The sequence below is a fragment of the Momordica charantia genome (assembly GCF_013281855.1).
Source record: "Momordica charantia cultivar OHB3-1 chromosome 6 unlocalized genomic scaffold, Mcharantia_2.0 BLBB01000006.1, whole genome shotgun sequence".
NCBI classification, from domain to species: domain Eukaryota; kingdom Viridiplantae; phylum Streptophyta; class Magnoliopsida; order Cucurbitales; family Cucurbitaceae; genus Momordica; species Momordica charantia.
The window spans coordinates 33368275-33391536 of record NW_028275164.1 but is presented as its reverse complement, the minus strand read 5'-3'; the positions used below and the strand labels follow the sequence as shown (position 1 = coordinate 33391536).

General features: G+C 35.5%; 3 protein-coding genes across 9 annotated transcripts; all 3 read right to left on the bottom strand.

The window, feature by feature from the left end:
* Positions 1 to 500: 500 nt before the first annotated feature.
* On the bottom strand, positions 501 to 10241 carry LOC111022719 (uncharacterized). 6 transcript variants are annotated; one of them, XR_015791875.1, is made up of 13 exons: positions 10070 to 10241; positions 9875 to 9974; positions 9646 to 9754; positions 8132 to 8220; positions 5301 to 5357; positions 5020 to 5128; positions 4818 to 4919; positions 4675 to 4739; positions 2361 to 2464; positions 2175 to 2239; positions 2021 to 2091; positions 1813 to 1867; positions 824 to 894 (listed from the first exon to the last, which is right to left on the bottom strand). XR_015791875.1 is itself a non-coding variant. In XM_022299942.2 (12 exons), the coding sequence occupies exons 1-12, from the start codon at positions 10233 to 10235 to the stop codon at positions 734 to 736; spliced, it is 1182 nt and encodes a 393-aa protein (XP_022155634.2). In that variant the 5' UTR covers positions 10236 to 10240; the 3' UTR covers positions 501 to 733. The 6 variants fall into 6 exon arrangements, 3 of the variants coding, with proteins under 3 accessions (XP_022155634.2, XP_022155636.2, XP_022155638.2); XM_022299942.2 differs by lacking the exon at positions 2021 to 2091 and having other exon boundaries at positions 501 to 894; positions 10070 to 10240; XR_002603013.2 differs by lacking the exon at positions 1813 to 1867 and having other exon boundaries at positions 754 to 894; positions 1929 to 2091.
* A 5337-nt stretch (positions 10242 to 15578) lies between these two features.
* On the bottom strand, positions 15579 to 17237 carry LOC111022737 (uncharacterized). Its single transcript, XM_088126011.1, has one exon. It carries the CDS (start codon positions 17113 to 17115, stop codon positions 15904 to 15906), a length of 1212 nt encoding a protein of 403 aa, XP_087982137.1. The 5' UTR covers positions 17116 to 17237; the 3' UTR covers positions 15579 to 15903.
* A 2617-nt stretch (positions 17238 to 19854) lies between these two features.
* Positions 19855 to 22512, bottom strand: LOC111022693 (histidine-containing phosphotransfer protein 5). 2 transcript variants are annotated; one of them, XM_022299908.2, is made up of 6 exons: positions 22122 to 22512; positions 21693 to 21823; positions 21440 to 21508; positions 21042 to 21113; positions 20576 to 20648; positions 19855 to 20227 (listed from the first exon to the last, which is right to left on the bottom strand). In XM_022299908.2, the coding sequence occupies exons 1-6, from the start codon at positions 22179 to 22181 to the stop codon at positions 20219 to 20221; spliced, it is 414 nt and encodes a 137-aa protein (XP_022155600.1). In that variant the 5' UTR covers positions 22182 to 22512; the 3' UTR covers positions 19855 to 20218. The 2 variants fall into 2 exon arrangements, with proteins under 2 accessions (XP_022155600.1, XP_022155599.1); XM_022299907.2 differs by having other exon boundaries at positions 19855 to 20261; positions 22122 to 22486.
* Positions 22513 to 23262: the final 750 nt, after the last annotated feature.

The following is a 23262-nucleotide window of genomic DNA, read 5'->3' as shown; positions in this document are numbered from 1 at the left end:
CATCATTCGCAACAGGTGTTTGACCCATTTCACAAGAAGTAAATTCGTTGGTCTGAACTCTGAACAGAAAATGTTATTTGGATCTACCGACTATTCACTATAATTTTCACTGGAGAGGAATGCAGATTAGTTGACAAGGAAGGCGAGACTCGAGAGGTATTGTGGTGGACCAAAAAATTTTCCCCTTGGAACTCTCGTGTGCTATTATTTCCTCTTCAACAATATTGTGCGACTATGTTCCCCTTGATCTCCCATGCTCAGATACACTATAGATCAATTTCAAATCCAATAAAAATTCTGAGAGGCATTCGAGAAGAAATTAGATCATGAAATGTACGATCATTCAAAAGAACGGTAGCTGTTATATTTACTATACCTAACAATGTCGTTGAATTTTATGGAAACGGTAATTTTCTTACAAACGTTTGCCAGCATCACTAACTATATTATATCTTTAACCCAAAGACTAAGAGTTTAAAAGTTGTCGCATTACCAGAATATTAAGAATATATTCAAAAGCTTTAATTAAACTTAATTGAAGAAATTTGACACAAAAGTTGTCTAGGGTTGGTGACTTTTGGTCACAAGTCAATAGCGTTACAAAACAGACCAAATATAACGGAACATAGAAAACGATACAGAAAATACATCTGTCACGAGACAGAGAGGAACCTCCCTTATTGTTTCACTCGTTATTTAACGAGAGCAAACTTTTTACAGCATAAATTTCCAATCAGGGACATGGATTGGGAAACCTTGAATGAATTTTGTCTATTTCAGAAACTAGTTCAGGTGTGAGCTCAACCTTAACTGCATTGAGAATATCCAAGAGCTGCCATGACTTGGTAACTCCAAAAACAACACTTGCTACAAGGGGATGCCTGAGAACAAATGCTGCCAAACCCCGAAAATAAGATATTGCTCGGCAAATATAGAAACATAAGAAATGTCAAAAGACAAAACACTTGTAAAACTATTGACCAGCTGCAACAACATAGACGAACCATAATCCAGGGTGTAACAAGTCCTCTGCAAAAGATGTTAAGGGAATATAATTTATTTTAACTTCAGTCCATTCAAAAAGGTGTAAACCTTTTAGAATGATGGTTAGTCAGATGGATCAGCTCATATATCTCAAAGATGCAAGTGTCATTGGGAGGCAACTAGATGATCTTAAATAAAATCAAAAATGGGAATTTGACCCATTAAATATCGGTAGTGCAGATGAGAAACCAAAAATCATTTGTCATGAATCATTTCCAAATACCAAAGGTCATTTCTGATTCGTAACATTGAAGGCTAACAAAACAAGTCAAGCTATCAATTATTTATGCTCCAGCATAAATAAACAATAAGCTAACCTAGCAATGGACTTTTCCTGTTTTTTTAGTACAAGTGGGAGTAGGGAAATTCAAATTTATGACCTCTTGATCAAAGACACGTGTCAACTACTCCTTAGCTACATTAGCTAGACTTTTTCCAGTTGAAAGTTGAAATTTCGGTATCCCACAATTTAATTCAAATAAAAGCTACGGCCAGCTTTTTCATCTTTTTTTTCTTTTTGGTATTTCTCAATGTAAATTTTGGGTTCACACTCCAAGAACAATGATTTCCAATTCTGCTCTATCTCAAAAGATAATTTGGCAAATTCTTCTCACAAAGTTCATTAAATATAGTACAAAAACTCATAATAGATTAAGTCTGTTCTGCTGCAATTCAGAACACATTTGTCAAGGCGTACAACCTACTTTACATAAAATGTCCCAAACACCCGAAGAAACAACATACAGAGGAAAGAAAAGGAGAACAAACCAATTGCTAGAGAGACTGGATGAAGGCCATATTTCTTAGCAACCTTAACATATTCCTACAAACATTAGGCAACAGAGAATAGTAAGTGAAAGCACCAAGTGAAATAGTCCACATACTTTGAAGCATTCACGTCAAATTCCATTAAGATCTGAAGTAAGTGGTGACAATGAAACAACGCTATCGGAAAATCAACTGGAAAAGTAACCACCTCCCCCGCCCAATCATGCTACAAGCTTTTTAACCCCACATACTCTTCTTCAACACTCCAAAATGCAAAAGCTTCACAATTCATCAATCCGTTATCTTTGAGTTTTCATGTACCAAAAAAAAATTAATAATAATAATACTCAGAATTTGCATACCATGGTAGCTGTTCTAATGACGTTATTGGTTAGGTTGTACCTAGATTCCCCTTCTAAATATTTCCCTGGATTGAAAATAACAGCTCAGTTTACATAAGAAAGTTGAAGTCCAAATCTAATTTGTAACAGTTTCCTTCCCATTTAAGATCAGAAAAAGAAAAATATGAGGAAGCATTTTATAGGAACCTTTATAAAGATTAAGCCGAGCATCTCCAGGACCGCCTTCAGGAGAAAAGTACTTCCCAGAAAGTATGCCCATTGCCAGGGGACTGTATGCTAATAAACTGATTCTGAAAAAGGTTGAATAATCCGTCAAATGACAATAATTAACATTTGAGGAATCAACCATATGACATAATCACTTAAAGGAAAAAACAGTTAAAATCATGCAATGATTCATTAACACTTCATTTGGTGAGTAACCAGGTAAATATAACGGTACAGATATTGAAGTTCAATAGCAATTTCCAGACTCTTCTTTTTAGAGAGAGAGAGAGGATTTCGTTGTCCCTCAATGACATCTTTTTCTTTTATAAGCAACCGAACTTTCATTCAGAAAATAAAAGAAGGTACAAGAAGGGGGAAAAACCCAACAAAAGGAGGTCAATGTACAAAAAGAGGTTCCAAACTTTCATTGAGAAAAATGAAAGAATGTACAAGGCTCGCCCAGAGACTATGAACAAATCGACTGAGCAAACTAACATCTCCAAAAAATATGGTCCTCCGAACTCTGAAACACATTTGCCTAGAATACACCACTGCAGCCCCAATAAAAGGGAAGAGCACCTCTAAATGAAATCCAAGGCACTAACCCTCCCATGCAAGACATGCCAAGAAAAGAATTTGATCTTCTTCGGAATCTTAACCTTCCAAAGCGAGGTAAACAAAGGGGCATCTAGGGGGAGCAAGGGAACGATATAAAGATGGAAGAGAAAACCACCGATTGACTATAGGTCCAAACCAGAATGTCCTTCCTCCCTAAAGAAAGATACCCTAAGCAACGTAAGCAAGTTTGAAGCCTCCAATACTTCTCTGTCCGTCAAAGGACAACAAAGCATCGAGGAAATGGAAAAGGAACTACTCAAAGGCGACAAAAATGAGGCAACTAAATGCAATCTCATATTTGATAGGTGGTATAATTGAGGATATAAAAGACAAAGGGTTTATCTCCCACCCAACAAACCTCCCAAAAGTAGATGATAAAAGAACTACCTCAATTATGCTTGAGAACTCCCTTAGTCAAGGTGAACACCCACAACAATAATAAGAAAACCCCAATAACAAGATGATAAATCAACCCCGAGAAAGCTAAACAGATTTATGCTTGGAAAGATGATTAATGATCACGAAGAACTTCAAGATTTCGAACTCTCCATAACCTAATGGATCAAACTAGATTGAAAGTTCTAAACATGTATTCTAAAACACAAGAATACAAAAAAAAAAAAAAAAAAAAAAAAAAAAAAAAAAAAAAGAGGAAGCTTGAAGCTTGAGAAAGACTAAACTCAATCTAAATTTCATTCATAAAAAATGTTGTTCTTCAAGAGCATACATCCCTATTTATAGTAATTCAAAAGACACAATTAAAAGACACAACTCTTGGCCTAAGTAGTCTAAATTCAGCCTACACCCTCTCAAATCCATACATGAACCGTATTAAATGCAAATATATATAAAAGATACATGACATATTAGGATGAGAATGAATCTGGATTTTTAGATACATTAAGCTTCTTGGAGGACAAGATGCCTTTTCAAGCTCGAAGGGATGCAACTCTTCACTGTGAACATAGTTTGGATACACATATCAAGAAGTATCAAAGTCATCCCCAATAGAGCATTTCAAAAATGGGGAGAGAAAAGAGAAAGCAAAGGAGGTAGCTTTCCATGGCTTTTTACGTAAACCTCAGGTCCATTAGATGAGACCTAGTCAAAATAGTGTGGCCCATATTTGCAAACAACGATCCTATGCTACCCGATGCATTCGGTTCTAAAGGAACCGCCACAATGACATCTTTAATCTTTGATTATAAAATCTATCGTTGAGCTTCCACATTGTTATGGGGTTAGAGATATTCATCATACTATTTAAGTCTATTTTCTTAGGTTAGTAAAGAATTTCATAAATATAATTAGAATTTAACAAGAAAAATTGACCATCTGGACTTAACAGAGCTTTTGTTGAGTGACACCAATACTAGTTTTACTCATACATACAAAACCCCTTGCCTCGGTGATTCTAAAGCCATACCAGTTCAAAAAGAGCATTTCACTTGGATGCTAAACAACTGTACATAACAACCAGTGATTCACCAACTTTTTCAGACTACTAAGGCTACAACTTACATCCATAAATTTACCCACAATTTAGCAATTGAAAGTTTAGAAAAACCAAAACCTACAGGTAGAGTTCCATAATGAGATCAGCGTACTCACTCAAAGAAATGGATGTACTCACTCAAAGAAATGGATGCCACTGATCATTCAAAGAATTGATTACCTCTCGTGATGACAACATTCAGCCAGGCCAGAATCAAAACTTCGACAGAGCAAATTGTACGAGTTCTTCAAAATAGAAATGTCCGTTCATTAGAAACATATACAATAAAATAGACTCGAAAGCACAAAATTGAGCTCAAGCACCTGCAATGATACAACTTTTGGAAGGTGGGTATATCTTTCACCAATATGTGCAAATTTCATAACACCATACGGTGTTTCATTGCTGAGGCCAATGTATCTGATCTAAAAACACAAGAAATTCCAACTTTCTTGAAAATATGTTATTTTGTCAGATATAGAGAGAGAGAGAGAGAAAAAGAAAGATGATACTATTATTGCCTACCTTACCAGCATCAGCAGCTTTGTTGAGTGCATAAAGTTGTTCTTCTAAAGAAACTGAAGAGTACTGCCAGGATGGATTATATTCTGTTTGTCCAAACATTGGAACATACCTTTAAAGGCATACATACAGAAATAACTATTTTGTTCTCACTCACAACTCAAACAAAAATAATATAATAAAGCAGCAACATGGTATCTGGCCAATATTCATTGAAAAGAAAAAAAAACGATATAAATACTAACTTCCATAATATTCCATAGATTAAGTTAGTACATACAAACCGATCAGGCCAATGGATTTGGTAAATATCAATGAAATCCGTTTGCATCCGCTTTAAGCTGCATAGATTAGATATCAGCACATCAGAAGAGGATGATTTGTTTTCCTCACATAGGTTAGATAGAATTTATACTTTATTGTTCCAAGAGAATTTTAATAAAGCGTATTATGCCTTGAAAGATATGAATATCCGGGAACAAATACATTCTTTATCTATGAGGTTTTACAATTAATTATCCTGATATCCAAGCTTCAAAATCTTACAATTTTGACCCCATAATTTTCAAAATACTTCAAAGTAGTCTTTCTTTAGTTTTTGGTAGGCTCCGGTGATAAAAAATGACATGACATATTTAATTGATTTAATTATTTGTGTGTTGATATAGCAATATATTTTTATTAAAAATTATAATTTTTTATTGATGTGGTAAAAAATTGAAACCCAACCTAATTTCTGTTTCTTATTCCCCTTCCCCAATCACCCCCCTTCACCTTCCCTTCCCCGTATCATTTCTCGATGCAAGTTGATTATTGGTATTATCTCCTAGGTAGGAGGTGAGCCCTCCAAAGCTAGAGGGGCGTCAAATGGTGGAGAGTAGAATGAAAAGAATTTGTTGGATAGAGGGGGAGTTATCAAATGGAGGGGAGTTAGACAAAGGGAATCCATGGAAAGAAGTCCTTGGACAAAGGAAAGTCATCATATGGGGAGGTCAGAAAGAGTGTCAGTGCCAGTCTCATAATTTGGATTCTAAAAAACTCAAAAAACAAAAATGAGTTTCAGGTCAAATTGGAGTTTCTGAGTATTGATAAGTAATAAAGTAATAATAAACTTAGACTAACTCAGTATCTTCCCAACACCATCCTTGAAGCTGAACCAAGTTCTTGAATGGTAAATAACCAACAGTTATTTTTTTTTATAAGAAACCTGGGACTTGTATTACTCACAAAAAATAACCCACCGTTATTTCAAACTCTATGGTGCAAGGATTGTGCACATGATCTATTCCATTGGCTCTCTCAAGTCATTTAACAATCACTTCTCTACCAAATGGAAGAAATCACTTCTCAACAATCATTCTACCCCCTCACCAACAATTTTGTTTCAATCAAACCCTCTTTCCTTAATAAGACAAAGGCCTTCATAAACATGTTAAAGAGCTAAACTTATCTCTCCAAGTGACAATCTTGAGGGTATGACTTATTTGACCTCTCTATGTGAGACATTCTCTCTTTCTTCTGACCGTCAATCTTTTCATGATTCCTTCCAACAAGATACTCAATCTAATTCCTTATAGCCAACACCATATTTTCTTCATTAAAGACAATGTGATAATTAGCCATGGGGTTTTATTGATGGTAAGCAACAAGAGGTTACTACATTAAATAAGCTCTTTGACTTCAACGTATTGGAATAGAGGCGTTGAAACAGTTTTTCTTTATCCTAGTTTTTTTCCCTTTTTTTTATGAGAAACTTTTTTTTTTTAAAGGTTTTGATGAGAAACTATTATCAAAAGAAGGAAGGACAATATAAGGGCTCAAGAAGAGGAAATCCCTTCCCAAGCCAAACTACAAAAGAGCCTTCCAAATTCTAATCATACAAAATCATGAGGTTATAATTACAAAAGAATTCCTTGTAGTCTGAAAACCACCACGAAAAGTTATATGGTACATTACTCCATAAAATCTCCTCGGTACTGCCACTATCTCCAAAAACTCTATGGTTTCTCCTCAGTACAACAAGCGGGGTGGGAGGATTCGAACCCATGCCCTCTTGGTCAGAGACACCGCTGAGCTAACCTCATGTTGGCCTCTATGGTTACTCTCTTTGCAAAGAAGCTACAAGAAACCCTAACTGCACAATTCCACAGGACCTTGGCTTTGTTCTTAAAACTAAAAGCAAGCAGAGCATTCAACAACCGAGTCCTCAATCCAATTTGGAAGACAAATTGGGATGTCGAACATACTCCTTGAACAACCGATGCTATCCATTTGCAGCAAACTCACAGTGGAGAAAAAGGTCATCTAATGACTCCTCAGCGTTCAGGCAAAGGCTGCAAACCAAGGGGGAGAACATCCAAGAAGCAAATTTCTCAGTAATTTACATGTCGCGTTGATGCTTCCATATCAAAGAGACCACATAAAAAATTTAACTTGTTATGGAACCTAAAACGTCCAGATTTTGTACACCAGAGGAACTTCAATCTGTTATTAGATCTAGTGAAATGGAGAAAGGAGGATTTGGGGGAGAATCTGCCTGTGGAATCAATGACCCACCTAAGTCTATCATTGCCCACTCCTAATCTAAAAGATGCTATTTTTTCAGTGAAGGCAGTCCAGCTCCATAAGTCTCCTTCCCTTGGATAACAAAGACACCTCCACTTATTTGAGCTTGTATTTAAACTTCTCAATTATAGGATCCCAAGAGGACACAACATTTTGATTCCCTCGCAGAATTCTATTTGACAACGAGTTTTGATGTAACCTAAAAACTAGCAAAATCTCGCACTAATATCAAAGATACTAATAACCCTGATCACAATACACAACAATCAAGGGCATCTTGGATTTTTTATTTTTGGTCACCATCAACCGAAAACAAAGTTGTAAATTGTATTAAATATTGCCATATTTGCACAAAAATATTATAAAAAAATTAAAAAAACTCACTTCATATTTCCATTGCCGTAAGTAGCAGAATAGCATGACCATTTTAACATCACAAGGGTTAAATTATCATATTTTAAAACTAAGAAATCAAAAAGAACTATTTGTGAAACCTCAAGAACTAAAATGGTATTTCTATAGTGAAAATATGAGATTTGACATTGTTGACCTAACATCGATTGCTTCTATAATATTTTTAGCATCCAAACACTTTGGTCCGCCTCGTATCCAAGTCATTTCCCCAGATGGTCCAGCAACCTGAATGATTGTATCAAAATTTTCTCAGCATACGAGTTCAAGAAACACTCAATTTTAAGTTAGAAAGGCAAAAGTCTGTTGTCCATTCATAAAACCAAAGAAACCCAATCAAAGAAGAAAAATAATAATGTGATTTGTAGCTTGAAAAGCTAGAGACTGAATAATCCTAACCGCATTGATTTATTTAGAAAATAAATACCTTTTATTACATACTTATATTGTAACAACCCGTATTTTCTAACACGATCATTCTAATAATAATGCGGAAGCGTAAACAAATAGACACTATATCAAAGGAAAAACTTATTTATTTAATTTGATACTATGACAAAAAAAAAATTGGGACAAGTCCAACTTTGAAACAGAAACCTATACTATAATAAATCCAAAGATTGACTAACAGAACTAACTAAGTTCTCATAAGCTAAAAAAAATGGAAAATACTAAAATTTTCCAACTCCTCGTGCCAGAACGTTATTCCATGAAAAACAAATGTGCCATAGTGATCACATAGACCAAACTCAGACTCATGACAGTGGCTTTCCTTCATTTAGAAATTGCAGCCATGTACGATACAGGGCATTCTTGATCCATAAGAATCATATGAAGCAGGAACAAAAATATCTATAACTATAACTATAAGGATCACTGCCGGGCTAAAGAAGATAAAACACAAGGATTTTTTAATTCGATTAATACAGAATATGCATGACATTGATTACCGAATCTTTTTAAAATAAAACTCGAGCTTCGGGACTGATGTATGGTAATAGAAGGTGTGTCAATTTGCACTCTAAAATCTTAACTTCAAAGTAACTGTTCTTGACATCTTGTAACCTGTGCTATCTTACAAATTTCCGTAGGCCTATAGCATTCCTGAGAAGCTAAATCCACGAGGAAAGTTGACTAATAGAGTTCAAAATTTCTTGACTCGGAGAGAAAACCAAAATAATGAGAATACCACCTTCTACAGTAATTGTCAGTCAAACTGTATATATACAGAAGGTACCTATCCTTTAGAAATAGCTCGAGCTGAACTACTTCTAAGTTCTAACCAACTCCGCTCACATCAGCTACATTAATTCTCAACGTAATTAGTAGTATATTAACAGCAAAACTAACAAAGAAATCGTTACTTATCCAAAAAAAAAAAAAAAACTGAAAAAGAAACAACACACCAGGTAAGGTAAAAGGTCAATATCTAACTAACTCTATGCATTTACATTGACCAAACGATGGTTATGAAGCTAAATCCAAAATTAATCTCAAGAATGGTGGAATTTTTCTGCCAATCATGAAGCGAACGGACAAAATTCTCAATTGCCTAAGTGGTATTGACCAAATAGTAAAAATATAGCGATCCGGAAGAACAAAACAAAAAAAAAAAAAGCGCGTACACACATCGGACGACATGATGAGACAAACCTTCGTAGCTATAACTACACGGTCCCGAGCAATCTTCCGGTTTCTGATCCAACGGCCAAGGTATTCCTCGCTCCTCCCCTGAGTCTCAGCACGTTGAGGCACTGGGTACCTGTGCATTGAACGCGCATGGAGTACGTAAGAAAACGAACAAGCCAAAACTCAGCGTAATTCTATAGTAAATTTAGTAATGAATAGCATGGACTAGAAGAAGAGGGAGGGGCGAAAACACATTTCGGCAGAATCGAAGAAGTTGATGCCGGCATCGAAAGCTTGGTCAAGGAGGCGAAATGACTGAAATAGAGAGTTCTGCTCGCCGAAAGTCATGGTACCTGTGAAAGGTGAAGATTAATATTTAGGGCATTGCCAACTAGGGGATCGGAAATTAGGAAGCGAGAGATATATTCGAAAGGAACCCAGGTCGAACCGAAGCAGAGCCTTGAAACTTTGAGATCAGGAGCGAGATTAAAGACAGGAACGGCCATTCTCCGAGAAACAAAAAAGAACAGGGTAGAGGGCGGGATACTGGAACGTCTGCAGTGCAGCTGTGAGACAATATGTAACCCATGTAGATAACCTTTCTTCCCACCCATATTTTCCTCGCAAATAATTGTTCAAGGCGTGCTGGGAGTTATTTTTACACCGCAAAAAATCACTTTGGTTAATGTCAAAATTACTCTCTTTCTCATGTTTGTGCGAACTAAAAAGTAAATCACTTTATTTTTTCTTTCTTCTTTATAAAAAAAAAGTATTCATTTAAGCTCATCAAAGTCCTGAAGATAACATATCTCAGACTACATGAATGAGCCAAACAAGAAAATTAGATAGCCACACCGAACACAAATTAGATGAAAATGTGAAAGAAACTGCTTTGTATACAGTCTTATTTGAAAATCCACCGGTATGAACAAACTGAATGTTGGTAAAGCTCTTGGCTAAATTTCAGATGTCATCTACCCAAAATCAAAACAAAATTCAGTAACTTCGTTGATTTGATTAACCAGTTGAAGAGAGTTTGACTCAAATTACACCAACCAAAGGTTTAATCTAACAGCTATTCGAAGGCCTTCAAGAAAGGCGGGAGATTCAACTCTCAATGGATCGTGGTACATTTCGACACTCTGGGACATTGCAGCGATAATCTGACCATTATCATTTTTATCAACCACTCCACTGCTTATTCTGATGATTGAGCTCTTGCAAGTAGCGTATGCATTAAAACTTGATCTACCCGCTGTTGGAGTATGCCACGTGATTTCAAAATCCTTGCCCCTATTGTTGTGATGTGGCTGTAAAGAGCAATTACCCAACTGGACAACAAAACATGCATTTATCTCTCTTTCACGTAAGTTATAATCCATTCGCTTTTGCTATTGACACAATAAATTTGATTGTTGACTCGAATCGTGTTTTGATCATTTCAAATCGTCAAAGCAATAACACAAACAAGGTCAAATTCTTTTGCAGATAATAAGTCCATCATATGTAACAATCTCTTGAACCGAGTGGCGAAAATCTCAAGGAGAAAATAACTTGAGGTAAAAGAATTTCCCACACTTTCTTTTGCCCTTTTGCACTTAAACAACAAGTGATATGTAGTTTCTATATGCTTTTCACACATGTAGTACATAGAATTCGCATCAATCCCCTTATTAATTAAGTTCCTCATCGTTCGCACACAGTTACGGTATATTATCCAAACAAAATTATTTATCTGGGGGAATTTTCAATTTCCACACAAACTTCCACCAACTTTCATTCATGTTGTGGGGATTGGAATATCTGAGACTCATGGCTAGTCTGTAGCCACTTTTAACAATACAGGAATTACTTCCGTCAAAATGTCGTATCCAAGTATTTGGTTCCTCAGTCCAACTGATAGGTGGAGAGCTTTAAATTTATTTTTAAGTATTATATGTCGAAAAAATCAAATATATTTAAATCTAATTTTTTTCAAAATCACTTATTTTACCATCACTTCCAAACATACTCTAAATTATTTCAATTATGTTTAGATTGGCCGAGGTAGATAACCTTTGGAGAAAAAGTTAAGACCCAATATTTTAATATGAAGAAGTAATCCCAACTATATAATCATACAAAATAAAACAATTTAATCGAATCATCTTTAAAAAAATATTAAAACTTGCAAATGTCATATTTATAGTAAAAACAAAACCTAAAAAAACCTTGCAAATGTCGGATTCATATATCTATATCTATATCTATAGTATATATAAAAGGGATAATGAGGAGAAACTTTTTCTCCCTATTTTGCCCTTTTAATTTCAACATTCCTAGATATTTTGAGGGCAATTTTGTCTTTTAAATATAAAATTTTCTCTCTCACTCCCTCATTTCTCTCCCTCTCACGCCACTTTCTTTTTTTTTTCATTTCTTTTAAAATATTTAATCTCCATCGTTACAAATTTTACATTTCTCAAATTAATTTTCTCTTTCTAATAAACTCTCCCTCTTAAAGGTTAGAATATAAATAATTAGAATAGGGAGGGTTTTGTCTCTTTATTTCTATGTTAAAAAGTTATAACTTATTTTGAATTATAAATAATAAGAATTTCAGAAGTTTCGTAACTTTTTATTTTCTACAACTATATAAAGAATTTTTTCTTACTCTTTCTCCCAACATTTTCTTCATCAAAACTTGAGTTTCTTTTCTCTTTTGGTATGTAAATTTTCTCTTTTAGTCAATCTCTTGTATTTTCTTATATTTAGTTAGATTGTTTGATTGAATATTCAACTTTTTTAGTTTTTTTTCCAAACGACTCAATCAACTAGAAAAAGGAAAGTGAAAATGAGTGATGAGATCGAATCACCTTGGACGGATCCACTTTAGGATGACACTTGGTAACCGTGAGGACTCTCTCAATGACCTCCTCCTTGGTAAGGTGATCATCGTGTGATGAAAATAACCGGAGCAATCCATCGGAACATGATTGCGGTTGGCATTCCCGGCGAGCTAGGGCAAGGAATTGGACCGGAACTCAAACATGGCAAAGAATGGTTGCCCTGAACGCATCTCTATCTCTCACTTTTTTTTGTTGTCATTTTATTTTTCAATGACTCAAATAAGAAATTGAAACAAAGTTGTATTTCCTTTTATTTATTGATATGTTTAGGGAAAAAAAAAAGATGAAAGATCCATGAATATGTGTTTTTTTGTAGAAAAAAATTTAAGTAATTGAAGAAAAATACATTTAGTCACACTAACCACATCAGTGGGTGATGAGAATTATTGAGATGTTGTTTTATGAAATAAACATTGAAAATACGAAAAAACTTGGTGGGGTAAACATTTAGAGATAAAAAGACTAAATTATATTATAAATTTTAACTATTTAATTAAATTTTAGATTTTTAAACATTGAAATAAAAACTATGAAATTTCAAATGCACCACATGTGTTTCTTACTAGTAATTGATGCAATATTTATTTGTAGATTACAAAAAATCAAGATTTTTATTTATTTATTAACGTAATCTCACAACAACGACTTTTTCTTTAAATTTGACATGCAATTATTGCTAGATATTTAACGCAAAAACTAATATTCAACAATGTCAGATTTTCGAATTCCTATTGATGTACTAAAAAAGCCAATGCTAAAGAATAATTTAATACAACAACCTAATGTGACATATTCATAAGGAAACCTACTAACAATAATTATACTGAACAATTTAGGAAATATATGTTAAACAAATTGATTTATAAAGTCAAAATTATCTTATATATTACCATGTTTTTGTTCAAAATTATCTTTGGATTTTATGTTTTCAAAAAGTATGCTTAATTTCTACGTTTTATCTTGACGTAGTTCACCTTCTTTAAAAATACATGAACTGTCATAAAAGGATTTCTCGTGTATAATATGTAGCAAAACTATGAATGGGAGATAGCAATCCGGAACGTATTGAAAAAGTTCCTGAAAGACGTAAAAGTAATAGCCTTATGTTATGGTTGTCTCCGACTTATGACCTTTATGCTACTTAAGCTTAAGGTATCCGCGATTTGGTCGGTCCGTCAAAGCGACAGACTCTAGCTCTGTGGTAATTCTTTGAAAAAGTTCGAGCTTTCCAAGTTGGATTTGAAAAATAAAATAGGACTTCAGCTTTGACATGACTTTGATCTTCTCGTCAAGTGAAGGTAATGTGAGCCTTATCCAAGTCAAATTTAAAAAATAAAAACAAAATAAAAAAATTATTATTATTATTATTATTATTTTAGTTTTAAGCCTTTAGCTTTTTAAAAAGGTAGGATAACAAAGAAATACATAAGCATAAGCAACGTTTATAGATTTAATTTTAAAAACCTATTTTTTTAAGTAAAGTTGAGTTTAACTCAACTAGTTAAGGCACCAATTTCTAACAAAATGTTTGCAAGTTCAAATTTCTAACAAAATTCTCATCCACCCATGTTGTATTAGAAAAATGTTTAATTTTTAAAATCAGAACAAGAAACATAAATTGTTGTCAAATGCTTAGATTTCTTAACAAAATTATATAAAAAAAACGAAAACGTTAAAAATGGATGCAAAACTTCCATATTCTTGAAAACTTTCAAATTAACCCAAAAAAAAAAACCAACTACTTACTTTTGATTATGATGTGAATGACACCAGTCACAGCTTGCTCATAGTGCAGGTCCCACTTGTATATTGTATTTGGCCGAAGATCCGAGACAGGCTGAAATTAATGAATTTCCACGGTTGCCGCCGGAAACGTACGAAATATAGTAAATATCGTAAAGGCAGATGTAGTAGGGGTTGCAAACCGGACGGTACACAACTTGGTTTTGGAACAACACTATCTCATATCAAGCAATAGAGCTTAGCAAATTATTTAGGAGAAATATATATATAAAGCATATAGAGAAGCCAAACTTATTAAGGGTATAGAAAAACTCAGGAGATCAATTAAGTAAACAATATATTGTAAAATAATCACAAACAATAACTTAAATATAGATAGGAAAGGTATGCTTATATTGTACCATAGAGATTAAATTTGCAGTAAATATTGAAAAGAACTAAATCGAAATGAACCGTAACAACGGACAGTGACTGACTTATTAATTAGGTCAAAATTGTAATTTTCTTTTTTGAGAATAATCAAAATTGTAATTGAAAAAATTTAATTTTGGACATAACCATCAAACTAAGTTTCAGTATTTCACTCGAGACCGAGGAAATGGCAAAGGCAAACTCATTACTCATACATCCATCAGGCATCGCTTAGCTAATTTGTGCATTAAAAAAACGAACCTGAGCCCCTCCAACTCCACTGCTGCATCAGTATTTAATTAATCTAATGCCTAATTCCAATGCTAATGCACATGTCCAAAAAATAAATTAAAAAAAAAAATTATTCCAAAACAAGTCAGATGCTCCAAGTGGACCGGCTCAGAAATGAAATTAAAATAACAAGGGTGATTGACCTCGACCTGCATTCGCAAAACGGAGTGGACCCCTCCATTTCATTGGGTTTGGGACTGGGAGTTGCCAAACCGTTAAACTGCAATCACTTCAAACAAAATTGGTACTTTTTTTAATCATACCGACCCCACGCCTAATCTCACGTTTTTAACTTTATTGTGGATTATGAATATAAAAACTTCAATTATTAAGTAATGATATCCGAGTCATAGTAGAAAGAAAGAAGCATTCATTCATAACTAATTATGTGATTTTTGGGTTCGGCAATTGGTGGAGACCAGAGTAAGAGAGCCGTTCAAATATCGAACCTCAAAATCAAACATGTAATGGTATTGATACCATCTTTCATTGTTTCTGTGCGTGTACTATATTCTACAAGACAAGTTAAAAAAAAAAAAGGTTTCGAAGGAAAGGAGTATTAAATTTTAGTAATCCAACTGAAGACATGATAACCGAACAACATACTTGCAAATGCTAGCCTCGTACAAAAATATAGTAATAATAATTATTATATTATAGGACTAGGACACACAGTTTTCCTCCTCTTCTCAAAACTCACCGTTTCTTTTTTCTTTGGAGAACATGGAAAGAACTCACAGTTACATTACACGACGATGATATTCACATAATTAATTTTTATAATTTTCTACCCGCTGGAGTCTGCCTCTTATAAGTTATACCCAACCACATCCGCAGCCGCAACACGGCACAACCCAAAAAAAAAAAAATATATAGAAATTTTAATTTAAGATGAATGCAAAAATTGTTTCCCATTATGCCCTCAACAACAACATGTGAGTTTCGTGGCCTACCCTCTCAACTGGTTGCACTGCTGTGGAGGCCTGGTCTTCTGCCTTCCAGCCTTCAACGGGCATGGCGTCTGTACGGGTGGCACCATACAGTTGTATTGCAAACACAAGGAACTGCTCAAGGGAATCTCAGCCGTGGGGTTAATTTCTATTCCGGTGAGATAATTATGCTGTAAATACAGAATCTGTATATTAGCCGACAGTAGGCGTTGGACGAAGCAAGCGGGCACCCGACCACTGAAGCCGTTGTTGTTCAGGTATAGATTCTGTACGGTTGACAAGAATGGGGATACTGGACCCGATAACTTGTTGTAACTGAGATCCACGGTGGCGATTGAAACGTGATTGATCGGTTCCACATGGCCGGAGAACAGGTTGCGCTGCAACTGGAGGGTGGTGATCGGGAATGTGAATAGGCGGCCGGGAATTGTGCCGGTGAAGTGGTTCAAGCTGAGGTCGAGATAATTCAAGTGGTTGAGGCGGGTGAGGAGGCGGTCGACGGGACCACCGAGGGAGTTCCAGGAGAGAGAGAGATATTGGAGGGAGGGAGGGAGGGAGTCCGGAGCAAGCCAACCGGAGAGGGCGTTATGCTTCAAGTCGAGACGAGTCAGGGTTCGGGAGAGGAAGAGAGGAAGCGGGCCGGTTAGGCGGTTGTGACACAGAATGAGGTTGGACAATGCCGGTAGCGTTCCTATGGAGCGAGGAATTTGTCCGCCCAGTTGGTTGTAGCTGAGATCCAGTGTCCTAAGCCTGCGTAGGCTGCCGAGACCCGCAGGAATCTGGCCGGAGATTAAGTTACGGCTGACGGCGAGGAAACGCAGGTTGTTCAATTGGGAGAGTGTTGTTGGAAGAGGACCGTAGATCCGACCCGGAACCACAGAGAAGTCGGCTAAGGCAGAGAGCTTACCGATGGAGAGGTCTAATCGACCAATTAGGCCAGGGGAGGAAGCCCTGGGGTCTCCAAGATTGAGGGTAACGACCTTGTTGGATTCACAGGAAACGCCGGCGAAATTGCAGGGGTCCGAAGTGAAATCCCAGGAAGCAAAAAAGTTAGACCCCGGCAGGTCCTTCAGAGCCTTCCGAATGGATTGGAGCGCTAAAAAGTCAAGCGGGTCAAGCATCGCGGATACATGCACCCCCACCCCACACAACACCAGGATGAAGACGCAGAGAAGGGGAAGCCTGACCCTGCGGTGGTTGGCCTTGCCCATTGGAATTGGAGGGAACCAAACCCCAAAAGGCCAAAGGTGAGTCGAGTTCGAGTATGGGTCCAATGAATTTAATTAATTAAGAAGAAATACCAAGTGGGGCTGGATTTATAGAGGACAGGAGTGCCTGCCTTTTGGAAAGGGAGGATTGCTTTTCCGTGAGATGAACAAGCCCGGAAATCACCTGTGAAAGCTTTTAATGGCGGAACTACAGATCAGCAACCAAATTTTGAGAAAAGGATATATTGGAAAGAACAAAAAGGAAAATGGCGTGGTTTGGCTTGAGGAACAAGCGAAGCTGCTGCAGTCTCTTCCCGACGCCAAGCACCGGCACTCTCAGCTCTCACTAATGTTTGTCTTGTCACTGGTTGAAAGGAGCTCTATTATTATTATTGTTGTTGTTATTATTGGGTTGAGGCTTGTTAGGGAAGATGCAGATTGCAGAATACGAGTCATGATTGCAGTGGTGTGCAGTACAACAAACGAAGAGAAGAGAGGGCAGTGTCGGGATTTTACGTTTTCTTCTTATCATTTTTGGAGAATTAGTAATTGTGTTGCATACGCTTTGTTTATTGCGATTTGGTCGGGACTTGCTGAGGTTGCTTGGTAATCGGTTCTACAAGGAGGAATTAGGGAAGTGGTGTATCAAGGGACGGGGATCACGTGGCCATACGCTTTGTTGTTGGGTCCCCTTCCCGTCCATCCCCCTTCTGGTAGGGTAGGGGGACCATCACTCCCAAAGTTACCACCAACTCTACGCTGTAAAATTCCCCAGCCACACAAACCCTGCCCGCTCAAGGATAAATTATTATCGGTGCCTAGGGAAGAGTGGAAAATATAATAAATAGCCGCTCTTCATCTGTAAACATTTAAATTTTATCCCTAATGATTTAGATTCACATATTCTATCATCTGATTAATTTCGATTTTTTAGTACAACTAATTAAGAGTACGAGGGCTTGAACCTCCAACATTAAATGAAATAATAGATGTACTGAACTATGTTTATCTGACTCGTTCTTTGCTTGCTCCTGGATTGTTTTTGTATGAATTTTGTTAAAAAAATGGTATGATATAAAATTATAGTGTCAAACTTTTATTTAATATGTTCTATTTATTATTTCAATTTATAGACTTTTTAGATATATCTACCACATATCTCATACTACATTCAAATTTTTGTAATTTTTAAATCTATATGTCATACAAATTAAAAATTTTGCAACTCATTCTTCTATACAATTCAAACACTTACACTAATTCAAACTTCCTAATATTAAATTATATAAGTACAAATTTATTAAAACTATGAACTAATATCTCATAAATATTTAGGTAAGCACGAAAGGTTTTGGAGTGAGGGCATGCTTAGTTTCAATCCATCATATTGACCATATTACTAATAAAATTTTCTTAAAAAAGAATGAACAAATGATGGTAATAGTATGTAGGTAATATCAGTATTAATTATGATTACATATACAGCATTAATATTGTCTGTGCTATTATGGTGTTGCCTTATGTAAATTACAAGCTTTTAATTTATGAGGAGTTACGATAATAAAATTTTAAATGAATATGTAAAATGAAGCAATAATTATTAGAGGTTAGAATGAGCATAGTTTATAATTGACATACATCTCTAACTAAGAAGTTGTGAGTTCGAACCCCCACCTCACATGTGACCTGGTGGTCAAGGCCAATTAAATAGCAAACGGCTATATTTAAAAAACATAATTGCTATTTTGCTAATTTTTTATGTGATAATAAATAAAAATTCGGAGAGAGAGGAATGGGCGGGTATTATATGCAATGCAGCAAGAGGTGGGGAAGTCAAAGTAATTGGTAAAACAACTACTCTGTCGCTGTGTTGCGCCGAGGGAAACCACTTTTACTTTCTTCAAACATACACTACACTACGCATGTTAGTGGATTTCAAAGTTATGTAGCTTGAGCTCAAAGGAAGAATATTGGGAATTTTAAAGCTTCTCTGACAGGTCAAAAGCATAACCAAATAATGCTAATTTATTAATTGATTCATCCTACAATAACAATATAAACTAATAAACGTTGTTGTATCTCCTACAAAAGATTTCACATCTACGATTCACAAAATTAGATGACTTGGTTTTGACATAGATCTTAAAAGACTCCAAAGTAATATGGAATCGCACTTTCTATCCTATATTGGAGAGAGTATCTAATTCCTTGCATAAAAAAGAAAGAAAAAGTAAAGATGGTTTTGTCCAAAGGCTTAGAAACAGACATGTTGTCAAAAGGAAGAAAAAAAAAGGACAAAAGTAAAACATAGTTGAACAATTATTTTTATTTTTATTATTATTAATTTCTTTTTTTGAGATAGAAAAAATTAGGAGCAAAAGGTGGGAATGCCAAATCCATCGACCAACCCCAACAACCATAAATTAAGTTAGCTGTGGTAGGGATCCATATGAGATTTGGTTCCCATTAAAGAAAGTAAATGAATTTTGATTGTAAAAGTGGTAGATGAAGATGGGCATGAGAATGAGAAACTATTGTCAGTAAATGGGTAATGTCGAGTCATTTTCATACAGCTATGCATTCTTTCACCATATATAATTAATACATTTATTTTTGCATGCATGATTTGATTCCATCGCTCCTACCGCCATGCATTTAATATAAGCAAAACACCAGAAAAAATTTAGTACAATAAAGGTCGGAAGGAAAGGTTTGAACAGTTGAAAGAAAGTAATGAATACCTTATCCAGTAAACCAAATTTGGATTGATTAATTAAATCATACACCACCCAATATTGTCAAATTAATTAATTGCTCCGATATATTTAATTTAGGCGAACATGCATTCTGTCGAGCATTAAATCCTACCAAGGACCACATAAAATAGTTCAGAGGAAAGCCACTGAGGAAGAGATCAAAAGTAGGACGACAAGTTAATGGCAATGTTATATATATGTATACGAAAACCAGAGCAAAGGGAGTGGCGCTTCCTCCAAGTTCCAACCCAACAACTTGTAAATGTCGAGACTCAAGACTCGAGCACTGCATCCTCCAGTTTCACTTTCACATACTTCTTTCCCCTCGTAGTTCCTGGCTAGCTATTCCATCATAGGAACTGTTCCACCAGCTTCAACAATATTACGCTCCAGCTTCGATTACCAATAAAACAACAACATATATAAAGGCTTAAGACGACTGGGAGAGTAGCATGATCTTTTCTTACATCAACCGTGCCAGTTTGAAAAACTCTAAGCTAATCCCTATTTGGTAATTTATTTGTTTATGATCTTCTACCTCTTTTAAAAATTAAGCTTATAACCACTCCTTTCAAAACGTTTTGAAAATATAAGCCGAATTTTAAAAACTTAAAAAAGACTAGTTTTTGTTTTTAAAATTTGGTTAAAATTTCAAACGGTGTTTTTAAGAAAATGAAAACATGCCAAAGAAAAGAAATTGTGCTTACAGTAAACAAATACTCAAGCTTGCTTCTCAGTAGAACACATTCACATCGTACTTGTTGCAGACATCTGAGACACCTGCATCCACATATGCAATGGTAATCTCATTCCGAAATAACAAACCTAAGCTTTATAGGAATAACTAGCCCCCGCCGTCCCAAAATAATGGAACTTGTGTCCTCAACAAAACATAACTTCAGACGAACAAGTATTAGGCTAGCCACACAGAAAATGAAAAGACATTAGTAACACTAGGCAAATATTGCCCAAATTTGAAGTTTGAATAAAATTCTCTAGGACGCCTAAAAAAGGGGAAGCGAGGGAATGAAGGGAACAGCTGCAATAGTATTCTGCCCTGACACTGACAAAGTAATTCAACTTTTAGCACGTGCACGTGCCAAATCTTCCCTTGAAAGATGCACGTATACTCAAAAAGCTTGCACATTGAAAAGAAAGAAAGCAGACACTCACATTTCAAGGTTCTTGGTCTCGCAAAAATCTCTGAAGGCAACACACCAGCTTTTTACTCTGGCTGCACCAATGCTGTCAACAACAAAAAGAATCCACGTTCTAATCAAGCACTCATGACATGGTTAAGCAAAACAAACCATAAGAACATACTGCCGCTTATCTCATGTCAACAACATCATTCTCAAACTACAAAAACACATCAATCCAATTGGCAATCGCAATTATATCCTTCCTCTGGATGGATATGCGGGCTTCACACCCAAGGAGCATAATATATTATCTACATGGGTTACATAACATTGTCTCACAGCTGCACTGCAGACGTTCCAGTATCCCGCCCTCTACCCTGTTCTTTTTTCCAAGGAGCATAATATATTATATTTTCAAAATTCAACTACCTTGCGCTGCTACCCTTGAGTTGATGTACATTGTCATCTACCTGTTTGAAATCCACACTGTTCTGCTCCCTACAACACCAAAAGGCAAAAATCCAATTAATTAGTTCTTCCTACCCTGAAGATGCCAACTTCTCCTGCAATACATAGTATGGAGAACCAAAACACAGAACAAGTAAAGCTTTTCCAAAATTTGCCCAACTACTGGGAATTGGGAAAATATACAAAAGGCGCTTAAGGAAACACAAGCACTCACAGGGCTCTGCCCATTTCATCTATAAGCTTCTGTGAATCATCAAAGAAGAGGTAGACAACCTCAATCACAAAATTTGGACTACTCTCGTCCTGCAGTTGCTTAAGTTGGGAAAACTGATCATCCACGAATCTCTTCTCACCACCAACATAAACATAAAATCAATACATCACCCAATACCAAATAAAATGAGGGAAAAAAAAGTTTGTTTGAAAAGGAAATAAGGAATTAAAGAGCAAATAAGGGCTAAAACCCCTTTTAAACAAATTAGTCCAGAAAATGGATGCAAAACTTCCGTGTTGTAAACAGCAAGTATTACTTTTTTTTTTTTATCTTTTCCCCACCAGGAAGACAAAAATATTATACAAGTCCCAAAAGGATTTCTACTTCAAATAGTCTGATTGAGTGAGAAATAGAATAACAAACACAGACCTCGGCACGTAGAGAAGCTGTAAACTCGTTCCACTGCGCCAGCATCTGTTTGACGGCCATGGTGATAGGATTTTGGATCTGTTCCTATGGCTGAAGAACTTGGTTATAAAAATGGCCCGAAAACGAAATGGAAAAGCGCCAACTATAGATAAAGCCAAATGGAGATTACTGGTTTGACTCGAAAATACAAAGATCAGAAATGATCAGAAAGCGTAAACTGAAATAGAAAGGGAATTGACAACGTGCTATTGGAGGGAAGTTAATGCTGTGTCGGTAAATACAGTAAACTGACTTGCCCAATTAGGGCTCCTCGTTTGTTTTTTTATTAAATATTATTTTTTAGCAAGGTATTAGAATTTAGATCTCGGGACTTTTTTATTAGAAGGATATGTGACTTAGTTTTTAAAAAAAATAAAAAAATAAAAAAATAAAAAATAAAAAATAAAAAGATATGTGACTTAGCTGAGCTACAGGCTGGCTATTATTTATTTATTTTTTTAATCATACTGTTGCTAGAATTTAAGCGAGGTTTAAATAATACCTCTAAATTGCCAACATAAGTTTAAGTTTAATTCAAGAGGTATCTTATATTTAATTCCAGAGGTATTTTTTTTATTCCCTAAAAATCGAATGGTAAACATAAGTTTAATTCAAGAGGTATCTTATATTTAATTCAAGAGGTATTTTTTTATTCTCTAAAGATGGAAGGTTCATATTTACCATCTCCACGCTTACTGTATTAAAAAAACTCAAAACCATCAGAAGTTTTATTTTTTATTCTTAAAATTTAATTTTGTTTCAAAATACCCTTTCCCTAACTTTTTCGTTCCAATTAAAGTAGACAAGTGACGGTGATTTGTAAAATAGTGATATAAGTGGGATAGGTATAAGTTTTTCTAACTATGCCTCATTTCAAAAACTTTTTCTAACAAAGTAACCTCGTTAACTTTTCCAGTGGCTGGAGGTGCCTATGATTTGTTTAGCATACAATTTTTATCTTGAGCACTGTAGAATTTAGAGTTTTGTCCCTTTCATTGTAAAGGATTGTGATAATCATATGGTTTATGCTGGTCCCAATACTATCCTGATGAAGCAACAGGGTGGGAATTGGAAACTTCCGAGCTAAGAAGCTGCCAAGTCC

Bases quoted from the DNA above. Each gene is read 5' to 3' on its own strand.
- LOC111022719 (XM_022299942.2), bottom strand. From the start codon at position 10,235: ATGGGTGGGAAGAAAGGTTATCTACATGGGTTACATATTGTCTCACAG. The intron at 4,920-5,019 runs GTAGGCAATAAT...TTGTGTTTTTAG, and splicing joins AAGCTGCTGATGCTGGTAAG to ATCAGATACATTGGCCTCAG. The intron at 1,868-2,174 runs GTATGCAAATTC...TAATGTTTGTAG, and splicing joins TCATTAGAACAGCTACCATG to GAATATGTTAAGGTTGCTAA.
- LOC111022737 (XM_088126011.1), bottom strand. From the start codon at position 17,115: ATGGGCAAGGCCAACCACCGCAGGGTCAGGCTTCCCCTTCTCTGCGTC.
- LOC111022693 (XM_022299907.2), bottom strand. From the start codon at position 22,181: ATGGCCGTCAAACAGATGCTGGCGCAGTGGAACGAGTTTACAGCTTCT. The intron at 21,114-21,439 runs GTAGTTGAATTT...TGTTGTTGACAG, and splicing joins CTCAAGGGTAGCAGCGCAAG to CATTGGTGCAGCCAGAGTAA. The intron at 20,262-20,575 runs GTAAGCACAATT...TGGTAATCGAAG, and splicing joins AGCTTGAGTATTTGTTTACT to CTGGAGCGTAATATTGTTGA.